General features: G+C 39.1%; 1 protein-coding gene across 2 annotated transcripts in view; it reads left to right on the top strand.

Moving 5' to 3' along the window:
* Positions 1-22,129, top strand: part of ANLN (anillin, actin binding protein) — a 41,300-nt gene that overhangs the window by 1,472 nt on the left and 17,699 nt on the right. For both annotated transcript variants that reach the window (XM_054021196.1, XM_054021195.1), the window contains exons 2-15: positions 4,403-4,556; positions 5,150-5,446; positions 5,895-6,235; positions 7,011-7,230; positions 8,855-9,048; positions 9,213-9,320; positions 10,052-10,172; positions 11,183-11,299; positions 11,829-12,064; positions 13,856-14,007; positions 14,677-14,824; positions 15,556-15,691; positions 16,087-16,269; positions 20,271-20,397. In XM_054021196.1, coding sequence (XP_053877171.1) covers positions 4,403-4,556; positions 5,150-5,446; positions 5,895-6,235; positions 7,011-7,230; positions 8,855-9,048; positions 9,213-9,320; positions 10,052-10,172; positions 11,183-11,299; positions 11,829-12,064; positions 13,856-14,007; positions 14,677-14,824; positions 15,556-15,691; positions 16,087-16,269; positions 20,271-20,397 — 2,534 coding nt within the window. The remainder of the gene's footprint in view (positions 1-4,402; positions 4,557-5,149; positions 5,447-5,894; positions 6,236-7,010; positions 7,231-8,854; positions 9,049-9,212; positions 9,321-10,051; positions 10,173-11,182; positions 11,300-11,828; positions 12,065-13,855; positions 14,008-14,676; positions 14,825-15,555; positions 15,692-16,086; positions 16,270-20,270; positions 20,398-22,129) is intronic.

The raw sequence follows: 22,129 nt of genomic DNA, 5'->3' as shown, positions 1-22,129 counted from the left end.
TAAACAACTTAACATTGCTTCCTTAATTGGTAGCGGGTGACCTGATGAGACTTGTCTTAAATTTCTTTTCAAGTCCAAACAACTGAGTTTAAATTTGTTTTGCATGCTGGGAAGTATTCCAATATGCACACAACCTTGTACATAATTGAATTTTGAGAAGTACAGTCTGGAGCTGTTAGGTTGTTCCTTAGAGTAAACTTTATTCAAATATTTCACAATACTAACGGGTATCTCTCCAGTGCTTCAAGAGAGAAGTGTCCTTCAAGTAACAACTTTTTGGAGGAACAGATTCCATTATTTTTGGAAAGGAGTATGATATGCTAGTATTGGTCAGCCTTCAAGCCTAACACAACTTTCCTCGAACTAAAATTAAATACCAAGCACCATCTGTTTAATATTTTAGATACATTAGTTGTATAATAATATATTTCTTGATATTAGGCTATGTCTACACTGCGTACCTTACAGCGGCATAGCTGTGCTACTGTAAGGTACGCAGTGTAGCTGCTTTTTGTTGGCAGGAGAGTGTTTCCTGCTGACAAATTGCTGTCCACACTAGCGCTTTTCATCAGTAAAATTTTTGTTGGCAGGGTGGTTTGTTTTTGTTTTCCCCCCACACTCCTGACCGAAAAAAGTTTTACTGACGAAAGTACAGTGTAGACATAGCCTTAGATACAAAAACTAACACAATCTTGACTTCTGAATGTCAGCTAACAATTTATCACTAGGTCTCATCTACACTACAGACCTATCTCAATATAACTACATCACTCAGGGGTGTGAAAAATCCACACCCCTGAGCGACACGGTTATGCCAACCTAACCCCCTGTGTAGATAGTGCTATGTTGGCAGGAGAGCTGCTCCTGCCGACATAGCTACCACCTCTCTCCCATGGGCATAGAGAGTCTTCATTAAAGTGCTACAGTGGCGCGGTTACGCCTATGCAGTACTCTAAGTGTAGACACGCCCTTAACAATGTTTAGCTGTGTAGGTGAGAAGTAGGATAACTTGGAGCCCTACGCTTGTATGCACCTTTAAGATATGATAATAGATCATGCATGGACTGTGTATACATTTAGTTTGTTATATATTTAGGAAATATGTTTTTATGGCAAATACTAAAAACTGCGAACATTCTAATTAAACTTCTAGCCCTTGGCAAAACCCTTGCACAACACGGTAAGACTCTCTTCTTTCCCTCTCCCCTTCTTTTCCTCCCCAAAATGCCAGTGGGCTTCAAAACTAATTCTAACGGTCACTTCTAAGTGTGGCTTATTCATCAAGTGTGTAAGAGCAGAATTTGAGTTATGACTATTACTTGGAAAATTTGAGCATGCTGCAAACCAGTAAAAGTTTGAGTTCAACAATGGAGCTGCACATTCTTTGTAAATGACATACTAACTGCAGCAACTGAAACTTAGCTCAAACTGGGCTAACGGAACAGAATGGAATGTGGATGTGTATTTGAATAACTCTGCATGTCCCACCTTACATATGCTATTTAACTATTCCTTTGCTGCATATTTATTACTTAGTCTCTGCATCTGAAAACTTTCTCACACATGCATGGTTCCCTGTGCACTTCACTTTTTTTTTGTGGGTAGAGCAAGGGAACAGGATGGAGTCCAAAACTGACATGCAATTTGTCAGTACAGGCCCTCCTGGCTTCATGTAGTTTTCCAGTCCTCCTTTGTTAGTTACAGAAATTTAGAGTCAGCGTTTTGTTTTCCCGCAGAACTGCTGAGATTGATATTCCATTAGGAATACAACAAGAACATAAGAATGGCCATGTTGTGTCAAACCAATGGTCCATATAGCCCAGTATCCTGTCTTCTGATATTGGCCAATGCCAGATGCTTCAAAGGGAATGAACAGAAAACAGGGCAATTATCAAGTGCTCCAATCCCTCTCACCCAGTCTGGCAGTCAGAGGCTTGGGGACACCCTGAGCATGGGATTGCATCCCTGCCCATCTTGGCTAATAGTCATCGATGGACATATCCTCCATGAACTTATCTAATTCTTCTTTTGACCCCAATTATACTTTTTGGCTTCGCAACATGCCCTGGCAACGAGTTCCAGGTTGACTATCAGGGTGGATAAAAACCAATGATTTAAAAAAAAAAATCGGATTTTTTTTATTTAAATAGGATTTTTTTGATAAAATGCTTTTTTGAGGAAAACTCCTGTCTAAAGATAGTTTTTAATTAGGATAATAGCTCAAAGATAGCTCAACATGGAATAGGGATTATAAATTCTAATTCTATAGTATGTGACAATATATTCATGTAATGTTTAAGAAGTTTTGTAAATGAGTTCCAATAGTTCATGGATTAGGGACCCAATTTTATGGGGTTCCAGGGGCTTCTGAATAGATTATTTAGGTTAATCTTTCTATCTGCCCAATGGGACTCTGTATAGAAGATACCATCAGAGATGCTTAGTTTTGCAGTTCTCAAACTGTGGATTTGTGTCTCCAAAGATAACATGCTTGTTAACAGCAAAAATGTTTTTAAATAAATAAACAATATACAGAGGTGAGAAATAACAGACCTCAACCCTATTGTCCCTCTGCAGATTTGTGTACACAGAGTCAATCCCGTACCTCTCTCTAAAAGTGTGAAGTTTCAAAAAGTTCAACGAATAAAGGATTGTTGGGGGTGGAATAGATCTGGACAAGGAGAAGTCTGGAGATAAATGTGAGAAGGGAGGGACAGGCAGCAGAAATAAAAGTGAAACTGTTTGAGCAGCATATTCCAAAAGTCTTGAGGTCTTTCTGAGTGTAGCCTTCATTGATTTGAGATCTACCATACCATTCTCTCACTAGAAGGGAAAACCTTTAATGGCAGCAGGCCGTAAAAGAGACCCAGTTTGAGAAACATTGTTCTAAACTTTCATTGAAGTGGTTTATACGTAATGGAGTAGGTCAGTACGCCCCAAATGGTATGTGAACTATAACAATTAGATCAGTGGATCAGAAGAAATATCCCATATATTTGGGGACATAACTGATATATCTTTGTTTAAATCTTTCCTCTTTTAAATGGAATACTTATGCCAGTATAAAGATAAATATTGTGATGGTGTGTTTTTGTGTTTTTGTTTTTTGCTGTCTAAACATGCAAGTACAGATCTCTTCTTTTCAATGGCATCCTCTGCATCCATGACATCTTCAAAATGCTCTTCTTTCATCTCTCTAATCCCTACATCCCTTTGGTCATGCTCACTTCAGAACCTGTTAATGGTGCACCTCAGTCAGCTAGAAGGGTTGATGTAGAGAATGCACATCTGCAATGTAGCTGGCGTGTACACCAATTTTGGCAACTTGGTTTGAAAAAACCCCAAACTAGTAACCAAAAAGTTGACTGTTTTTAGCAATGCTACTGTCACCTGGTAGGTTTCAGAGTAGCAGCCGTGTTAGTCTGTATCCGCAAAAAGAACAGGAGTACTTGTGGCACCTTAGAGACTAACAAATTTATTAGAGTATAAGCTTTCGTGGACTACAGCCCACTTCTTCGGATGCATATCGAGTGGAATAAATATTGAGGAGATATATATACACACACATACAGAGAGCATAAACATCTCCTCAATATTTATTCCACTCGATATGCATCCGAAGAAGTGGGCTGTAGTCCACGAAAGCTTATGCTCTAATACATTTGTTAGTCTCTAGGGTGCCACAAGTACTCCTGTTCTTTTTGTCACCTGGTAGTTTAGAAGTCAATTGTCACTAATTCACTATTAGTCACTGTCATTACTTATGAATTTCTTTATTTAGAAGGATAGTGTAATTAGTAAGCTTGCAACATCTGAAAGATGTACAATCTTTTGTTTCCATAGTGGGAATCTTTTGCGTAGGACAGTGGTCCCCAAACTTTTCAGTGTCGTACCCCCCCAGACCCCTGTCCATATCTCCTCCCCACACCTGTCTGTGGATCCTGGGGAGGGGGGAGATATCACAGAGAGGGGTAAGGGGGCCTATGGCCATAGCTGGGGATGGGTCTGGGGCCAGAAATGGAGCTGTGGTCAGGGACCAAGGCTGGGAGGAGGGCCGGGGCTGACTGTGGAGCCGTGGCCAGGCCACAGTCAGGGGCTGAGACTGTAGGCAGTGTCGGGAGCTGTGGCTGTGGCCAGAGCAGAGCTGGGAGCGTAGTGGGGTTGGGTGGCACTCTCTCCGCACCCTCCATGGGGCCCTGCCACACTCCCTGAATGTTCCTCTGTGCCCTCCTAGGGGGGCGTGCCTGACAGTTTGGGGACCTCTGGTGTAGGATGTTAGAAACATGTATCTGAGAATTTACTGTAAAAATTCAGTGTTTCAGTAATTTATACTTTACTAGTATCATGCGTTTCCACTAGAATACTGAAGTACGTAACAATCTGTGCCTTTCTAAATATTCAGAAACTTCTTGAACGAACCCGTGCCAGGCGAGAGAACTTGCAGAAGAAAATGGCTGAGCGACCCACAGCAGGAATGAGGCCCACGCTGCAGACAAAGAGAACTAGAGAACCTTTGTCAGAAACTAGTAACCAGTCACCTTTGCCCAGTGAAGAAGGTATCTTGCATAGGCATAGTACAGAAATAAAAAACCTCTTGAAAAATCACATGGCTCACTGTTTGTGTGAAAACTCCCATTTATTTCTTTTGACACATATTGCTTTGACTAAAAAAAATACTAGCTTTTTAGCACCAAAATTTAACCCTCTTCTTTCTAAACTGAGCAGTAAGGGATGCTATTGCCTGCCTTTTTAATTAGGTCCAAAATGTGACTAGCCAATAAATTTGGTGGGAAATGTCTTGCAGATGACTGACTAACTTCAATTTAGTGCCCACTTAATAGTTTAAACAAATCACTGCTATGAAAGTCACTCTCCTTAGCTAGTAGTACTGAAACACATTGGGGAATGCAGCGTTTAAAGGGACAATCAAGATTTGATGATGGACATAAAGACTGGGCAATTATTCTTTCCCCCCCCCCCCTTTTTTTTTTTTTTTTTTTTTTAAAGGAACTCTTGCATAAGACATAGTGGAGGGCTTAAAAATTAAAAAGCTATTTCAGAAAGATGGAGCATGTTCAATACTTTTAATTGCAGGCTGTGAAGATGATGGCTGATAACTGACTGGTTCAAATACTTTTAACTTTTACAGCGAAACCTAGTACAAAGCCATCCCCATCAAAAAGGCTCTGTTCTGACAGCATGGAGGTTCCTGTTTCTAGTTCAGAGAACAGACAGCCAGTTAATTCAACTTCCATGAAACATTTTCCTCCTGAGATGACTGCACAGCCACAAGCAACTGCAAATAACAGGGCTCCCTCAGTTCAGCCTGTTCCGCTGCTTGTTGAGAAGGAAGAGCAGAACTTGAAATCTGAAGTACCTGTAGCCCTTACAGTCAAAACACGTATGCAGAAACTGGCACAACAGCGACGTTACTGGGATGATAATGGTATGTCCCACTTCATATAATTTAAAAATTAAACTCTTTGTCGTGACAGTAAGCAAGCACTGGAGAATTTTTTTTTCTCAGTGACTGTTTCTGATACAGGATTTCTTTAAATTCCCGACTTTTATATTTTTTTGTAATATGAATACTGTGGGAAAAGAAATGGGTGCCCAAAAAATGGGAAATCATTGAGAATACACCTTCTGTACACTCTGCCAAACCCCATCTGATTTTTACATAATTGTTAACTTGGTGTAATCAGTTTTTAGACATTTAACATTTCTTGGGTTCTAGTGAAATAATCTGCCATTGTCTTTGCAAAATAACCTAACTTAACAACAATTGTAATTGAGTTGCATAGGAACTTTATTTTTACAAAAGGTTGACTCTTTCTAGGGTCTTATGTTTCAAAAAGTGCGTGTAGCTCTTAACTACCTGTCTTAATTTTCAGATCCATCTGAAAGTTCTCCCCTATCTCCCCTCCTGTCAAAAGAACAGGCTGTTTCCCCACCCAAACAGCCAACTCTTGCAAGTGACACCCCAGTTGGGAGAAAAGGCCGTTTAGCTAACCTTGCTGCTACAATTGGTTCCTGGGAAAATGATCTAAGTCATCCATCTGCAAAGAAAAACAATACACAAGAACAGCCTGGCACTACTTGTTTATCCAAATTGTCCACTACAAGTGAAGCATCTGCTCGAATCAATAGCGGCAGTGGAAAGCAGGAAGCTGCATCCTGTTCTCAAAGGGCTATTGAGGAATCTGTAAATAAACCAGGAACCTCTAAGATATTGGTGAGTGATCCAATTTAACAACTAACCTGATGTCTTTTTTTGTGGGATGGATGTTACCATACATGTCTAATCAGAATTTTAGTGGCAAATGATCATGACCATTTTAAAATGAGTAACCTTAATTATTTCTTGCTTTTCATTTCAATCTTAATACCATTGATCATCTGACACTTAAAAGGTATCATAAGCTGCTTCTCTTTTCATTGCAAAAATTAAGATGGACCATATGAGCAAGAAAGGGGAGCAATGGCTTCCAAATGTATGTGAATTGCACTCCTTTTTAGTCACCAATGGGGATTTGTAAGAGTGGCATGCTCCCTGAGTTCATTTGACAGGCAGGAATTATGAGGGTCTGGCTTCTAGAAATCAATTGTTCATGTGGTTAATTGTAACTCTCAACTGTAAATGTAAACATTTTTATAAAATGCAAGTCAGACATCTGAAAGTAGTAGCATCTGTTATGAAAATTATCCCATTCATGAACTTGCAGTGTTCCACTGAATTTAGAATTAAGGCTACACATATTCTTTAATATTAGTCTAACAGGTGGCAAATTATGTAATCAAATATTGAAAAACTGATATATTGGATTTAAAGGCATCATGTAACTTGTTCTGTCTTTTCTATTGTTCTCTTGGGAAATAAGAGTGTTCAGATTTCAAACAGTGCTATATGCAACATTTCTTAATCTAGTCTTTTCTGGGTGAGTGAAGAATGTGTGGTCTTCCCATTTAATTAAGATCATAGCCAAATGTATATTTCTTTTTCTCTTTAGGGACCAAATTACTTAGCAAAATCCTCTAAAGTAACCAATCCCAGTCCTAAGGAACCTGAGGTACCACAACTATTAAAAAAGAAGCCCTGCAGCCCCCAGAAAACAGAGGAACTTAAGCCAACAATAAAACCAATCTCATCCCAGCCAGTTCAGTGCAAAGAAGAGCCAATCAAAAGAACACATGTGCAACTTGAACATAAGGATAAGCCTACAACACCAGGTAAGTGACCTGTGTTTTTTAAAGTAATGAGTGATATAGTTGCTTTTTAACCATTACCTTCAGTTTTAAATTTAACTTATTGTAAATGTTTCCAACAAACTGTACTAATCTTTTTTCCTTGAGGTCTAAAACTACCTTTTAGCTAATGCTGGTCTATACTGTCGGAGAATCTCTGTTTCCACAATACCATGTAATGGTTAGCTGTTCATATTCTGAATTATGGATTAGAATTTCTTGTAACTTTTTACTAATAGAATTCTAATCAAGCATCCTAGTAATAATTTAAGAGAACTGGAACCATTTTAAACTCTGAACTAACTTCTTTGTACATAAAGAATATTTCAATCCCTTTAAAACCAGGTGTCACAATATTTTGGTGTTTTTGAACCTTCTCCATGGTCTGCTGAAGGAATACTCTGCTCTTTCAGGCCTCTAGCAGTTGCCACTCTGGGTAGGGATCAACGTCCCTTTCCCTTCTGACCAGGGGTTTAGGCTTACAGCACCTTTGACTGTTGCTATCATAATTAATTGAATCGGTTCAAGCTGGCCTTTTTATACCCCAAGTTCTTTCTTAGGCTCAAAGACTCAGGAGACAGTCCGGAACCAGTATATGCAAACCACCCCAAGTGACGGTAGTTTTCTGGAACTGTTTATAGTCTCAGTTACTGCAAGAATTATCCCCACTGTTTCTAGTTCTTGGATGAGCTGCAGTAACCGTCCACTATGGAGTAGAACATAATCCCTGGCCTGCAACTATACATATTAACTTTATGACGGTTATACAATACTCTCCAAAGATACTCCATGTGGTTGTGATATGTCACACTAGCCAACTTGGTGCATTTAAAGTGATTTGCAAATTATTAAATCCTATAGGTTCTTGCTGCATATGGACCAAAGAGGTGTTCGGTTGATACCTTACACAGGAGTTACAGCATGAAACTTTCATCCATTTCTCAGTTTCTAAAGATGTGTGTGATATTTGGATTTTTATGAGAGCACTTCTAGTGACTCTTAATGATGTGACACTAGAAGATTAGGGAAGACTACTTGAAAGTAATCAAACCGTCTCATGTACCTAGCTGATCAGCTTTACAAAGAACTGAGCTGGATTGGCAAACTGAACTTTTTTTCTTTCTCTTTTTCTTTTTCTTTTTTTTTTTTTTCTTTTAAGCTCTACAGTTTTGCTTCACTAAGTTTCTCTTTCCAAGACTCGCTTAGAGTAGAAGACAAATCTATGCTATTACTTTAAAATAGCATTATTGAATATAAGGTAAATGCCAAGCAGCTTCTCCACCTTATATTTCTCAGCCACTTTGAACTGACTTGTGAGATCTGGTTCTGGAGAGAGTAGGTGAGGAACTAAGCCATTTTAACTATCAGTTGATGGACCTTTGCATTGAGAGCATCTCTCACTCTAAACTTTGATTTGCACTGCTGTAATGTCCATTTGTCTTTTCTTTGGAGAAAGAGCAATAATTACATGCTGAGCATGTTCAAAAGGTAGTGGAGTAAGGTATGCAAAACCATTGAAGGCCTTACAAGAAAGCAACTAATGTGTCTATGGTCTAAAAATTGTTAAAAGTGTATGACTCTTACAAAGCTAAAACCATTGTTTTTGTAGGGGGATCAGGAATCAAACCCTTTCTGGAACGTTTTGGAGAACGGCTTCAAGAGCATAGCACTCAAAGTCCTGCTACGACTACTACTGGGTACAGAACACCTATTATTACCCCAAACACAAAGACAATCCAGGAAAGGCTTTTCAAGCAGAATGAAACGTCCTCCACTGCCAGTCTAGCACAACAGCTCAAGCAGGTATGATTTGCTAAATATTAATTGCTTACTTATAATCTTCAGGAATGTTTCTTAATTCTCTAAAACTGCCTAGGGATTAAAAAAAACAGCAAAAACCATTTCTAACATATAGCTGCAGCCTACAGTATGTTCTTGTATAACATATATATTTCTTTTATGCTTAGGAACGTGAAAAAGAACTTGCTTGTATTCGTGGCCGGTTTGACAAGGGCAGTCTGTGGAGTGCTGAGAGAGGTGAAAATTCAAAAAGCAAACATCCAGAAATTAAAATGGTAATATATGTCAGAGTGTATTTTTGACGTGCCCATCTATAAATTGTCAGCAAGCCCAGAACACATGGATAAGCATGTAAATGTACAATAATCTATATTAATCTTTGCTTGGGGACAAGCATATATAGGCCTCTAAAAGACTTTTTATTCCAAGTAGTTTATATAATCATTACTAAAGTACCTCTCCTTTCCTTTCTCTCCAAGAACCGTAACTGTTTGTTTAAAGGGAAGGGGAAAAGATAGTATGAGTTTACCAACTTTCTGATGATATGCTTTGGATTTAGCATTTTCTTACATGCTACAGAATCTTAAACTTTTTTAAAGTAATTGAAAGAAACAACTTAGAGTGTATGCACTCTTGAGTATATAATATCTGCCAATATTTTAAAGAAAATATTCAGTCTTCACTTTCACTTCTTTATTACTTAAATTCTAATAGTATCTCAACAGTAGTTTGCCTCACTTTCAAGGTAGGTGCTATTTTGCAATGTTAAAAATTTGCCCTTCTGGATATATACTTTTTTGAAAAGTAAAATACTTCTTTCCATGGAATCTGACTTGCTGGGTCATTGCATCTGAGTAGGAGCCTCATTTTTATAAAATTTGTTTTGAGTAAGTAATAAGGTTGTGTCACGAATGTTCAAATATCAACTAGTTAATTTAGTTTTACAAGCCACAAGTTAGAGTACATTCTGATACTGACTTTTTTATGTAATTTTTTTCCTTTTCAGGAAAGCCAAGCTCAAGCTAGTTCAAAACAGCTCACTAGTTCAGATGCTACTTCGCTTGTAGCAGCAGAAAAGACCACAGCATCTGAGATACCAGTAAAATCTCTCCCCTCAGAATCTTCAGGTGAGAACAATCCTTCTTGAGTTGATATGATTAATATTGGTGTAAAGGGTTTTTGGGTTCATACTTTGTTATGAACGTTTGGGACTCTCAGCACTGGTTAGAACTGGGCATAGTGTATAGGCATACCACTTCCCCATGTGCTGCCAATGCATCTTGATCCTGACAAGTAACATCATTGCACTTCCAGTCCTAGGCTTCTTTAACAGACTGTCAACAGATAATTGCATTTCTGATACAGGCAGATGTGAACTAAAATCACAGAAACTGACAGTAAAATATTAATCTGACATTTGTGTATGTAGGGAGTGGAGACAGTATGTGTGAGCGCTGTAACTACCCATACTGGAATAATAAAACTGGGGAGCAACCCAATTGGGTGTAAGCCTTCCTTCCTGACTTCTGAGAAGCATCCCCTTTCCTTCAATATGATAGGCATCGTGAAGCAGCCAAGTGTCTGTCTATCATAGGGGAGGAGGAGGAGCAGCAACAGAGGGCTCCCAGAATCTGGCAGTGTCTGGGAGGCTTCTAGGACACTCCACCAAATACTTAACAGTCAGGGAATGAGAGCCTAGGTGCCTTGCTCCATAGAGGAAAAAGGGACAGAGTCCCCGTTACCACCCTTGTGCATAGAGATGCTGGGCTGGTTCTGCATGCCCAAACACAGCTATTTGGATCTTCTGCCCTAGTTTCTTTGTAGTGCGGTGACTCCTATGTCTTCCTTCGGAGCAGAGTGGCAGTTTGTCAGTTCTGTTCCCATCCAAGCGTCTCTCCATTCATGAAGTGGGGGAAGGAGTCTTCCCCAGTGTTCCATGAGGTTCAAGATATTTCAGATTAAAATTTTAAAAACAAAACAAACTTATAGTATTATTTTGTCGATTTTTTTTTTTTTCTTCTACTTGTAGGTTTATGGACTTCTTAAGAATTAGAAATCCGACACCGTGGATAGTTCTGACCATACCTGCAGTAACTTTACCTTACGCTTTTTTTTTTTTTTTTTTTAAACTTCCCAGATGCTTCAAAATGTGTAGAGACTGAAAAACGCAGTCCTCTGAAGACCACGTTGTTAAAGAATCCTCTAAAAGTGGTATCTGTCTCAAAGCTTGAGCAATTTACAGAGAGAGAGCATGGTTTGTAACACTTCATTTGCTAGTCCTAAATGAGCTTTATCACTATTATTTTGTCCAACAAAACATTAATTTCCCGCAAATTAAGTGGGCTTCTAGTTCAGCAAGTCTCTTTTGCTATCAAAGCATATATTTGAGATTAAATTCATATGAACGTTCCTGGTTTTCTTTAATTATTTTATCATAATTGGAAAATAGAAATATATTGTGATACTCAGGCTTCAAAGGAACATAAGAAGGCTGATATGTGAACTTATTGCAATGAAAAAATAACTGGTCCTACTGTGATGAAACACTCATTTAATTTTAAGACCTCAATTCAAAGTTGGGATTTGTTTGCTAAGTGCATCTTTAACTGATTTCAAGTGTCAATACTTCATGTAGTTATAGCAATAAGCCAGTACAGAACTACTTGGAAAATATTACTGCCTCTTCTATTTAATTACTTCCTCTTCTGTTTTAATAAAGATCAGTGCTTTAAATGTACTACAGGATATGCTCATAAGTAATCATGGGATCTCTGACTTTTCAGATGCAGTATGTGAAATTGAGAGGAGTGTGAATGATGAAATGAATAGCTCAAAGGTAATAAATGACATCTTTGATGAAGTTCTTCAGGAGGATGGACCAGACATAGAAAAACTAAAGAAAGAAATGAGGATGAACCTGGAAGCTGAGAGTGATGATGAGCAGGAAGATTCATTGAATATTTCATCAATGTCTCTGCTAACTCCGTTAGCAGAGTCTGTTGGTGTTGTAAGTCCAGAGGTAAGAACAGATATTAAATACGGGGATCTACAATTTGACTGTACACCAATAATGCTATTTCACAAATGTTAGTATTTTGTATTGTGGTCCCTGAACAAATATGAATAAAATGTGAGATTTTTCTATTAAATCAGTGAAATACTTACATTCTGGTTCTCCACATTCTAACCAAAATCCCTCCAATTTAATCCATTGTGCCTAAACACTTGTTAAAATAGCATACAATCCCGTTTAACCTCTTTTCATAAGAGAAGCATCATATGCCTTGAGCAGTATGACTATCCCCACTTATTCCATGACCTAATCACTGATGCAGAATTTTTTTTCACTGGGTTTGCTTCTTAGTTTTAATACTCCCAAAGCAGCTCTGTGAGATCTCCTTGAAACAAACAGCGTCAGCTTGAAAGTTTAACTCCGTACCTACTGCTGATACTGCGAAGGCAAGGGGAAAATAGTAGTTATCCTCATCTTTCTCTCCCTTTCTATTTTAACATACTTCATCCATGATAAACTCTGCTCTGTGGCTTGAAAGAAGTGCACAGCAGCTTCTTTATTTTTCCTATGACTGTCAGTTAGAAAGAGCTGCAGTTCCCCTGGTACTTGCCCTTCTGTGGTGGTGTGGATGTGGTTGCGGGGAGGAGGGTCAACTAAATCATTCTGGCAACATTGTAGCAACCGTCTGCAACCCCCCCCCCCCCAGTTGAACAGCTGCTGTTTTGTGTGTGAAGTGGCTGCATTTCAGTAATATAAAGCTTTCCTTTCACTTCTTAACTTTCATTTCTTCATAACAATCAACTTTGTAGAAATGGAACAGCCGAAAGATTATTCATGTTACTACTTGTTTTCTAAAGAAATCATAGGGCTTTGCAAGTCAGAGGTGGTGGGGACAAAACGATATGTAATCTACTTTTTTCATCTGCATTTCATACTGAACCCTGGATTTCCTTTAACTTTCGTCTAGTGAAATCACTGTCTAGTGGTGGAAGAACCATAACAAAGATTTTGGCAAATCTTCCTGCTATGTTATTCTTGGGTTCTAGCTTACAAGATAGTTGCAGCTTGGTGTTTGCTTAAATAACAAAAATGCTAAAGAAAGATCAAACCCTAGATAGGGTTTAAAAGTACTACTAGAAAAGGAACATTTTGACTCTCTGCTTCCAAGAAGTTATTTTTAAATCTCATTACTAGTCAAATACTTGCCTTTCCTTGGAGATGAGGTTTCTATCCTGAAGTCTTTACTTAGCCAGCACTCCCATTAATGTCAGTGGGAACGCTGGCTGCATAAGGATTGCGGACTCTCGTTCTTGGCCATCAGTCAGAATCTAGTAAATTAATTTCTGGTCCTAGATACAGTGCTGTCTCTTAGAATAAAATATAACAGAACTAATTATGCAATAAGATACTTCATCATCTTCCCTTAAGATATTTTAAGGGTTTGTGGTTCTTGCTAGTGGATCTCAACTTAATGTCAAGCTGGCAGCATCGTGTTCTTAAAGACTAACTTTATGTTCAAGTTTCAACCCACCTGTCAAAGTACCTAAAGGGAAGGCAAGGAACAATCCATTAAACTGTCATTGTATATCCTAAGTGTATTTGCAAAGTACAGTTTAAATAGTTCTTCTGATTTTTATGGAAATGTAAATATAGGTAAGGGGTTGTTTACTCAAAGGGAATGCATGGGAAGAGTAAATAAGGGTGGAGAGAGAAGTAAAGGTGGGGGGAGCAGAATAAGCCATATTTAACTGGCCAGTTATTTATGATGCATAACTCAATTTTTTTCTTTTTCCCCAGGTTTTTGTTTCTCCTAGTAGGTCAGTTGCTGAGATCAGCAGTATAAGTGATGAAAGTCCAAAGTCTGGCAAATTCCAAAGGACACTGGTCTCTAGAGCAGAATCTGGAGACAGTATTGGCTCTTTGTCAGAAGATCACAATCTTCTATATAGGTAACACATTTTCAGAGGCTTGGTCTGAACCTTAAACTTGCAAATCAAGTCACTGTGGAAATATTTGTCTTTATTAAACTGGGTGCCTCCTGGAGAGGGGAAAGATTGAAGCTTTTTCAAGCCTATCTTTTGGCCCCCAACAACATACTATTTCAGTGATCTAGCTGTGATAGGGCTTCATCAAGAATTTATCTCTTATTGTCATAGAGTTTAAGGCTAATATTGCAGGCCATTAAATTCACCCAGATTCCTCTCTGTTAAGTCTCTTGTTAGTCCAAAACATTTCAGTCATCAGGGAAATTAAACTGTGTGCCAAAGGTAGAGAACAGGGGAGAACCAGATGCCACCAATGCCAGAGGCCCCTGCCGTGGCAGTGACCTGATATGCCCAGAAAATGTGAAATGCCCAGAAGATCCCTGCTGGCAATTAAGCCTTCACCAAAGGCCTCTTCTCAACCTTTTTTTTTTTTTAAATAAAGATGTAATCTTTATATTGCCACAACCTTAATCTGGACAGGAAGTTGCAATAAAATTGCTCCCATCTAAATATGTTGACTTGGGCTTTCTTCAGAATATGTGGGCCAAATCCCAAATCATCAATGCTAATGTAAAAAGCTGTGCTGGACCCTAAAATGTTAAATGTATCTAACACATGATTTCTTTTAAAAAGCATTGATGCTTATCGATCTCAAAGATTTAAAGAAACAGATCGTCCTTCAATAAAGCAAGTGATAGTTCGCAAAGAAGATGTTGCTTCTAAACTAGAAGTAAAAAGGAATGGAACTTCTGATCAAGTTAATATTAAACAGAAAATGCAGGTATGTGTTACTTCAAAAAAAAAAAAAAAAAAAAACCACCTAGTCTCCCACTTACTGCTTTCCTGTGGTTTCTTTTTCTTTTTTTTTTTTTTTGTTTTTTTGTTTTTGTTCTGTATGTGCCACAGACAATAAATGTTGCGTAGACTGGCAAAATTAAGGTTTTTTGTCCCAATTTAGGACTCTTATATTAAAGACTGGACAAATGTAGCGTAATTTGATGCATGCTAAGTACTTTGGTTCTGTATAATTTAATGGAGGCTATTGTGTGAGGCCATTACTTGTGGGCCAATAGCATGGCTCTTCTGTTGGGCACTCTTGCTTGTTCTCACTAATCTATGATATTGCCATTTCTAGGTTTATGCAGGAATTGTAATATAGCTTTAATCGGGCTGTGTTCTGACCTTCCTCCCTTGCCTACAAATCCATCTGTATCTTGCTCCACCATGTATCTCCTAACTTTTGGTGAGCAGCTCTATTGAATGTTCCCCACTTGTTGCCTTGTCACATCTGTACTGTTGTCAGCAATGGTGGAATGGAAGACAAACCCTTGTGAGAGTAAAACTTCATACTGTAAGCTTTATAGTTGGTTTGTCTAGCTATGTTTCTACAGATTGGAAGAAACCATTTAAAGAAAATACTGTTCTAAAGGCTTTCTTCTTGGATACTAGCGCAAAGAGTAAAATTCTTTTGTAACTTCACTATTATTTTTTTTTATTATGGGACTATATTAGGAGCTGAATAATGAGATCAGTTTGCAGCAGACAGTGATTCATCAGGCCAGCCAAGCTCTGAACTGCTGTATTGATGAGGAACATGGAAAAGGGTCACAAGAAGAAGCTGAAGCAGAGAGACTTCTCCTTCTTGCAAGTAGGTCTTCAAGAATGGCTAATAGTCAGACTAATCCTTTAAATTTCAGAACAATTTCTGAATGGTTGACGTTTCAAGCTAACAAGCCCAGGAAAATCCAGTTCAGATGAGACGCTATTGTTCTCTCTGGTTATTAGGGATTAGTTATAATCCCTCTTCTGAAAGGAAGAAGTGATTAGGTGGGTAAAGGTCACTTGCCCCTCCATTCCCCCACATCCTTCTATCAGTCCACTATACTCTCTTGCACAATTTCTTCTTGCATATTGGCACTCTGTTCTCAGAAACTCTTCATAATGGTACACTTACCCAATAAAGGAATTGATAGCAAAGGGTACTTAGCTACACCCTCTCTCTACACTTTTTTTTCCCGTTCCAATTTAAATCTCTCTTTACAGCTGAAAAGAGAAAAGCTTTGCTTGAAGAGCTCAACAAATTGAAGAATGAGGGACCTCAGGGCAAAAAAAATAAAGCTGCTTCTACGCCGCGTGAATTTGCTCCGTCCAGGGGATCTGTTACTCTTTCAGAAATGCGACTACCTCTGAAAGCAGACTTTGTCTGCAGTACAGTTCAGAAACCAGGTAAGGTGCTTAGCTGTAACTTTAGAAAATATATTTAGCCTGCTTTGCTTGCATTTTAATCATTATGGTCGTTGGTGTTTCCCACCAATGCCATGGTATTTGAAAAGGAGAGTGTAGTGACTGTATTAAGAACCTGTTTTAGCTAAATTTTATTCTAAGTTCTCTTAGCAGCACCTCCCAAGAAACAGCCTGACTGCCTTGAAGTAGGGAGAAAAAATGAGACCTCTGGCCTATTTTGGATATTGTAGTTCTCATTGCATCACCTCTTCTCACCCATTTTTTAAAAGCTAAAGTAAGTGACTTAAAAAATCCAAAATAAATGTCCCGTGGATGCTCATCCATGGGAATGTCTACACTGCATAGTAAACCCAAGTCTGTGACCCAGGCCTGCAGATTGTTCTTTCCAAGCTTTCTCAAGTGTCCATGCTGTGTTACTATATGAGCCTCATACGCATGCTAACACATCCATACGGCACTGTGCAGACATGATTCAAGACCCTGATTCTGGGGATGTATCCCAGGGTTCTTACAACCACAGTTAGCTGTAATTGCTCTAGGGCTTGGTTCATGGTGTATTATGGGAGAACTTGACTGTCCATCCCACAGAACTTGACTGGAAGTGCTCTTAGCCCACCAACACATCCAACTGAGCCGTTTTTGGGTCGGTGCATTCCCTGTAACTGGGGTCAGCAACATGGATTCAGCACTGATGGAAGAACTTCTCCTGCTTGCACTTTCACTACTATTTCAGCAATCAGGTAGAGGATTTGTGAGATGCTAGTGCACATTTCAGAAGTGGTATTTGTCCTATTGTAGGCACTTCTCTGATGGGGGATAAAGACTCTGGAATCGGCCTTGAGAAGCATAAGATTTGCTCTAGCTGCGCTAACATGCCACTGCTGAGTCATCTTAAGACCACAACTCTCCTTTTTATCTTTCTGGGGTTGTGGGAGAAATATTCCTAGGATCAGGGAACAAAAATTCCCAGACCCTCTTTATAATAAAAACAGGGATTTAGTATTCAGGAAATGCTATAACACTGATTTCTCACAGGAATAAAGTGGCAATATTATTGGGTACCCAGCTGCCTAGTCTTTGGATGGATTGCTTTCATAGTGTGGTTTCTCAGAGAATAATGTTGTTCTGAGATAAGGTAATGCCTGGAAATGATTCATATGCAAAGAAAATCCTGAATGAAACCTGTTTGCAATAGGCAGAAGTTGCAGATTTAGGTGATCCCCAGCAGTTGGTAAAAATGTGCCAAAAAAACCCTGTCATCAAACTTGAATTTCAGAAAAGGTTGATTCTCTTTAGCCTGGTGCCTGCACTGTATTCTTCCAGTAAGGTGCAAATAATATCAGAAAATAAGCCTATTTGGGCCCTGATCCTACAAATTAATTTGACTGCCTATATGGAATAATTAGGTCCTTAATTAGTATAAATTAAGAGAAGAGAGACTAAAATTGATGCATCCAGAACTAGTATAGTGAAAATCCTCTGAACTTCAAGCTATTCTTATCAATAGACCAAGGAAATGTAAAAGTAAGCTTCCTCCTTTTGATAAGGTACCTCATGACTCACTAAAAATGTTCAAGAAATTCTGACTTCCTCTAAGTCAGGGATCGGCAACATTTGGCACGTGGCTCGCCAGGGTAAGCACCCTGGCGGGCTGGGCCAGTTTATTTACCTGCTGACATGGCAGGTTTGGCCGATCGCGGCCCACACTGGCCGCAGTTCGCTGTCCCAGGCCAATGGGGGCAGCGGGAAGCCGCGGCCAGCACATCCCTCACCACTTCCCGCCGCCCCCATTGGCCCGGGACGGCGAACTGCGGCCAGTGGGGGCTGCGATCGGCCAAACCTGCCACGTCAGCAGGTAAATAAACTGGCCCGGCCTGCCACAGTGCTTACCCTGGCGAGCCACGTGCCAGATGTTGCCGACCCCTGCTCTAAGTCCTGGTGTTCCCCCCCCACCCCCAAAAAAAAAAGTCTGATCCTGTAGTTTTCCCTGATGTATTGGGGAAAAATCTTGGATTTTAGTTCTCTACCTTCTGTGCTGTTTGAACTTGCTGTATGAATTTCTGGACTAATATCTAGTATTAGCCTTGTATCAATGTGGATGTTGATTTGAGGGACTTTATTATTTAAAAAAAAAAATTTGCTCAGTACATGTTTAAACTAGGGTTGCTGAGAAACAGGAATAGTTATGTTTCAAATTAAAAAATAATTAAATACTCTTTCTGAAAAGAAGTCATCTGTCTGCTTGGTGTGTCTAAATCAAATGAGTTGAGAAGAGTTAAGATCTGAATTTGTTAAACATGGATCTGAAGGAGCAATATTTCATCTAGCCAAACTAAAATCATATCTGCTTAATAACTTTTTGAAGGTTTTTGCGGCAAACACTTGAAAACCTGAAATTCCTGTGCCCAGTGGTGGTTAAATCTGACTATATTTGCAAGCTTGCATTAACCAGCATGCTTTATCCAATGTCAGTGATTTATGTAATACTGCCAGAAACTTCAGTGGTTTCTAATGTGTTACTACTTTTTGCAGCACTAAATTGTGAGGACCAGATTTGGTTTAGTAACTCTTACTGACTGCCTGAGATATACAACTATCTTTTTAAACAGCCAGTTTTTACATATAATGAATCATAAAATATAAAATGTGAATTCAGTTAACGTTCTCCAATGTGAATCTTGGCGGCGTGGATGCACACATATCCGATGTGATACTTGCTTTCTATCCCCATGTGTTACAAACATGCTGCTGTATTTTATTTCCTTTTTAGTGATTCTGTCAACTGTGTTGTGTAAATTGGTCAAAACCATTTTTCATTTTGCATCTCATTTGCAGTCAGGTCCCTACATCGTATTGCACAAATGTGGAATTTGCCATAATTGTGCTTCAAAATCTCAGCTTTCATTTCTTTTGGTGGAAGTGTTCTGCCTCTATTGTTGAAGAGAACCTCAAATGTGAACAGTGTAAACCATTGTCTGAGTCTGCTAAGTGCCTGAACCGATGCCTCTGAGAGAACTGTTCCAGTCATCTCATCTCATTTTGGGTCCTATGGACTGTATGCAGCTGTGGGGCTTGGTGTTTTTCCAAGATGCCACACAACTGAGCACTTTTGCTGTAGTTTGTTTGCTGCAGCCAGATACCCAAGATTCTTGTTTTGCCTCCTTGCCCTGCTCAGATATGCCTGCAGCTGCCTCTTACTCTGTATCTTTCCCCACAAGGGGAATTAACAGGATGACAGTATATACTCCTTCATTGTTCTACAGATATAGGCAGGAAGGAGAGGGTTAATGAGCCGTGGAGCAGAGAAAGCTAGTATGCAGGTTGGGTAGTCAGTCTGTTCAGAGAACAGAGCAGCAGGAGAGGCCTGTAGAGCTAAGATAAGGAACTGCTGAATTTTGACTACAAGCTCCCCTCCATCCTCTGGCATGTAGCAGGTCATGGTAAGACCTACATGAACTACCCAGACCATATCTTAGGCCTGGTCCCCACTAAGCCCCCACTTCGGACTAAGGTATGCAAATTCAGCTACGTTAATAACGTAGCTGAATTCGAAGTACCTTAGTCCGAACTTACCGCAGGTCTAGACGCGGCAGGAAGGCTCCCCCGTCGATGTCGCGTACTCTTCTCGGCAAGCTGGAGTACCGGCGTCGACGGCGAGCACTTCTGGGATCGATTTATCGCGTCTTAACCAGACGCGATAAATCGATCCCAGAACATCGATTGCCTGCCGCCGGACCCTCCGGTAAGTGGAGACGTACCCTTAACTGCTGAAGCCTGGAGAGCTAGACTGCCTGAACATAGTGGAGAAGAATTAATCAATCACTGTTTAATTCATTGAGTATTTTGACTGAAATGTCTGTGGAGGATGAAAATGAAGGGTATTTTTATGGCCATGCAATAAGCTAACTTTGTAGAATTTGGGGTCCTTGTTCCATGGGGTGCACAGACCCTACTTACAGTGATCATCTCAAATCTGTCCACAGAAGCAACTAACTACTACTACATAATATTGTTGAGATCGGGAGCAGAAAACATGGTAGCAACTCCTGTAGCAAGCACTGCAAATTCCCTAAATGGAGACGCTCTTACTTTTACTACAACGTTTACTCTGTAAGTACAAAGAAACAGTTTCAGAACTCAACTAGCTGGCTTTTGAAGAAGAACATACCTGATAATCTTGTCTAAAATAATTTAAAACGTTAACCTTTCTGTAAGGGTATTGTATTCCACAAACATTCAGAGGTCTTGTGGCATGAGTATTTTCTTCTAGAAATATTTGGAACAAACCTTTTTTTTTCATAAAGAACAATTTAATCAATGGATTGTTTTTCTCCTGTCATTATCTCTTGGACACCTGCAATGACTGGTTAAGTATCAGAGGGGTAGCAGTGTTAGTCTGAGTCTGTAAAAAGCAACAGAGGGTCCTGTGGCACAATTGGCAAATTGGATAGCAAATTTGCAAATTTGACACCATCAGATCAGGATTAAACAAAGACTCTGAATGGCTATCCAACTACATAAGCAGTTTCTCCTCCCTTGGTGTTCACACCTCAACTGCTAGCAGAGCACCTCACCCTCCCTGATTGAACTAACCTCGTTATCTCCATAGTGATTTATACCTGCCTCTGGAGATTTCCATTACTTGCATCTGAAGAAGTGAGGTTCTTACCCACGAAAGCTTATGCTCCCAATACTTCTGTTAGTCTTAAAGGTACCACAGGACCCTCTGTTGCTTTTTTTAATGACTGGTTAGTTACTCTCCCTGAGAGAGAGTTTTCTACTGGCTGTAATAACTGACATTCTACTTGGCCATTTTTGTTTTTTGTCGTCTCTGACGACAACTCTGTTTTGGACTAAAATTTAACTACGTACCTGTCAAATGTTAGAGGAATAGCTGTTAAATGTTAAAGGCATTCTTTACAAATAATGTGAGTTTAGTTGGATGATTAGGATGGGATATATGCTACTTTAAAAAGTAGACCAAGAATAATGATAAATTTTATGGTAAATGTCATCTTCACTATTCATGCACAAATCAACAAAAAAAATGCTGCTTGAGAACTTTAGTTTGATTTAAGCATATTTATTTTGTATATTATTTTGACATGTGATGCTGATTGTTTTAATTGTTATATAGCATTAACTTTTTGAATCTCAACATCTGTCATTAAATAATTGTCCGATCTCTCCCTTCCCACATAATTTCTTTAAATTGAAAATTGACTGAAAAAATGCTTAAATGTCACTATCCTTCTAAATTATAAAATAAAAATTAATTCTGCCAACCCTGTTTAAAGTGACTATATAGTCTAAAATTTTAAACCTTGGAAACTGAGGAGCCATGCAAGGCACTGAAACCTATTTTGAGGTGATAGACTACTACCTTTCAGAATAGTTACCTTTACTATGTAAATTTTGGTCTGGAGAGCTGAATCAGCATTCTGGACATACTCTTGTCCTGCTGTAGATGGGACACTGTTTGGAGGGAGTGTATACAACCTAATGTAGTACATAAAACCCCTATCTTATGAACTCTCAATCAGTTCCTAAAAGTGAACATCTCAAAATAAAAGGTCTGATGCATAAATCGCAGCACAGTGCATTGCATCACTTTCTTGTACTTCAAACTACTGCAAAGAGATTTCCAATGCACTGAAGGTTTATAAATGTGAAGGGATATCAACTTGTTCTTTAACATCACTTTATCTTTTTTCTATTTTGGGGGGAAATGATCATATAATCAAGGTTCTATTGTATTTCACTTTCTTTTGCTTGTGACATCTGGAATCTATCTCAAGATAGCAATGTATTAGTCTCGGTCTCAAATATTCTAATCTTTCAT

Source organism: Malaclemys terrapin, chromosome 2, assembly GCF_027887155.1.
Source record: "Malaclemys terrapin pileata isolate rMalTer1 chromosome 2, rMalTer1.hap1, whole genome shotgun sequence".
NCBI lineage: Eukaryota > Metazoa > Chordata > Testudines > Emydidae > Malaclemys > Malaclemys terrapin.
This window is presented reverse-complemented; position numbering and strand designations above follow the sequence as displayed.